Source organism: Pterocles gutturalis, unplaced genomic scaffold (genome assembly GCF_000699245.1).
Source record: "Pterocles gutturalis isolate BGI_N339 unplaced genomic scaffold, ASM69924v1 Scaffold47704, whole genome shotgun sequence".
NCBI classification, from domain to species: domain Eukaryota; kingdom Metazoa; phylum Chordata; class Aves; order Pterocliformes; family Pteroclidae; genus Pterocles; species Pterocles gutturalis.
This window is the reverse complement of record NW_010134930.1, coordinates 1-2,868: the sequence shown is the minus strand read 5'-3', so window position 1 is coordinate 2,868 and position 2,868 is coordinate 1. Positions and strand designations below refer to the sequence as shown.

General features: G+C 40.7%; 1 protein-coding gene across 1 annotated transcript; it reads left to right on the top strand.

Moving 5' to 3' along the window:
- Window positions 1–209: 209 nt before the first annotated feature.
- On the top strand, window positions 210–1,135 carry LOC104460220 (corepressor interacting with RBPJ 1-like; the record flags this gene model as incomplete). Its single annotated transcript, XM_010081734.1, has 1 exon — window positions 210–1,135. A coding segment is annotated over one exon (727 nt), but the record flags the coding sequence as incomplete, so codon positions are not given.
- Between the last annotated feature and the right edge of the window lie 1,733 nt (window positions 1,136–2,868).

Here is a 2,868-nt window from a genome sequence, read left to right as displayed (position 1 = left end):
AGGAGGATTCTAACTATGGTTAATGTCAGGTTAGAAATTTAAAAATAATACTTTGCTGAAAGAGGAGAGGAATACAACATGTTTTTATGGAAAATAGTGTATTTACTTCATAGGCCATCAGAGGTAGTGAACTTTAAAGACAGTGACTTTGCAATTTAGAATATCTTCACATGTCTGATTGTGCTACTCTTCTGTTTTGAAAATAAAAGGAAGTTGGATCGTCTGGAGAAGAAAAAGAAAAAGAAAGACAGAAAGAAGAAAAAGCAGCAAAAGAAAAAAAGCAAAAGTAAACACAAGAAACATAAGATGAGATCCTCTTCCTCATCCTCCAGTGAGACTTCAGTAAGCAGCAGTGACAGCGAGACTGACAGCAGAGATAAAGCAGCACAAAAGAAGACGTATTCTAAGAAAAGAAAAAAAGACAAGTTTTCAGAAGCTAGCAGCAGCAGCGACTCAGAAGGAAAGGCAAAGACGAGGAGGGAAAAACTTTATGAAGATCTTTCCAGTAGTCACAGTAACAAGGACAAAGACAGGGAGAAGTACGAACTTTTAAAGCAAGATAGTTCTGCGGAGAACAACAAATGGAGCTCCTGTGAGGGGGAAAGAAAGTCCAAAAGCAGGTACCATAGCATGGACAAGAGAGAAACTGAAAGAAAGGAGAGTGATGGCAGAAGCCAAAGCATGGATGAGAGGAGCAGGAGAAGCCCTTGCAGAAGTCACAGCATTTCCAGGCAACGACAAATGAGAAAAAGTCCAAGTCAAAGCCCTGGTGAAGAGCGGCACAGGAAAAATGAAACCAGAAGCCCCAGCACAGATGTGCACAGAGAGAAGAAAAAATGTAGAGAGAGCTATGGGGACAAGTGCAGTAAAGTGGAACACAGAGAAAGGAGCAGACACAGTAGAAGCAGAAGCAGAGAGAGGAAAAAAAACAGATAGTTTAGGGGACAGGTGCAAGCAAGAATGTCTCCATTTTCTGATTCATACCTTTAACAAGGGCTCAATTATGTATTGCTTTTCATTTTCCAACCTCTGTAACGAGCATTTCCTACATAAAGCCAACAGCATTATTTCTGTAATGTTGGGATATTTGTAAATTAGGTATAAATGTTATGGGATTTTTCTTATTATTTAAATACACTTGTTGGCAAGTACCTCTTGTATACATGCAGTAATTCATAGACCTGATTTTGGGGTTTTAAAATATTTCAGAGCAGTATGTGATATTCTTGGTTTTGTCAGTGATGATTTTGGTTTAGGTACAACTGTGACTGGAAGCAGAGAGTAGTTTGGGAAGAGTCCTGGGATATGTTAAGTGCTAACAAACGTTTGAGGTAGTTCTGGATAAAATCACTGCTACAGATATCAAAACATTGTATTGTAGAGGTTTGGGGTTTTTTTCATACTAAAGCATTTTTCCTAAAGTTCCCTGTAAGAGATCAATTTCATGAGTAAAAACAACAGACACATAGTTCATATAAGTGCACATCCAACATTTTTTGACCTCCTGCAGTGTACAGCTTGGTGAGGGCTATCTAAACATCTTGAACCCCTGTTGGTATGTGTCAGTACAATGTCAAGTTATTGTTCAGTAATCTCCCAAGACATGAAAGGAATATTTACTGCCTCAACTGTTTCAGGTATTTCATTGTTTGTGGTAGAAAGTTATGTAAATACTCATCCTTTTTGTTATCCTGAAACAAGCTTTTTTTTTTGGTTAATGATTGTCAGTCACTTTCTGCACACATTGTTATGAAGATGAACTTCCATAATAAAATACCTTACTCTTTAAAACCAGTAAGAATTGCCTACTCCAGAGTTTTTAATCACTACAAATGCACAGTGCAACACTTCACAAGGCTTTTATTGCAAAGGAAATGCTCCTCTGCCATGTCATGGTGGGAGATGTACATTAGTTAGGGGACAGGTGAAAAGGTGTCACTGTACTTGGCATTCCAGTAAGCAACTTTCTTGTCCTCCTCATTCACAGGACAAATGGGACCATCCCATTTATTACCAGCTCACTTCTACTTCTTGAAACCATCACTCAGTTTTTTTACTATCACACCCGGTATAATATATGGTGGAAGTGTCTTGGCTTATCTTTTAAGTACATGTGAGTGAGTTTGAAAGGGTGAGCCGCTAAGGAATGTCACCTTCACATGCGTTTGCATAAGGTTGCTCCAGACATTCTTGCTGAAGGAGCTGGGTGTTAAGGGCGTGCACAATTCGGTAGAATCGGGCCCTACATTAATGTGCATGTGGAAGCTCTGATTTAGAAAGGAGAAGACGGTTAAATGCCTGTACAAACAATCTAAAGAAAACCTCTTGTGAAGAGTTTATTATCCCTCTGTGTAAGAGAGGCCAGACAGTAATGTGATACAGGAAAAGGCATATTCTGGTAGAACATATTCATGTTAAGTGCAGCATGAAAGACAGGAGAAATAACCACTAAGTACTGGAAGGTGCATCCAAAAAAGGTCTCTCGCTTACAGGTCAGTGTGGCACAGGAATCTGCCCACCAGGGTATGCAACTGACTTATACCTGAAGAAGGAAGGACAGCTTGACAGCCACAGTTGTAGGCGTTCCCGCGGGCTCTGCATTCTGTTTGTTTGCATGTAGTTCAAGTGCATGCTGTGTACTTCTTGCCTTTTTGCATGGGAAAAGGCTGGCAAACGGCAGGGGTTTACTGTGGCCATTGTGAATGAACGTTAAACCAGAAGAGTAACAGCACTGAGGATGTACCTGCCCCAAAGACTACCTGTTGAAGAGCTTTGAAACAAAACACTCTCCTTGCGACACCTTTCCTGCTGTCAGCGCAGCTCTAACAGCCCTGGGGAAGGTGGGTGCAGCTCTGGAGGAGGCGGCTC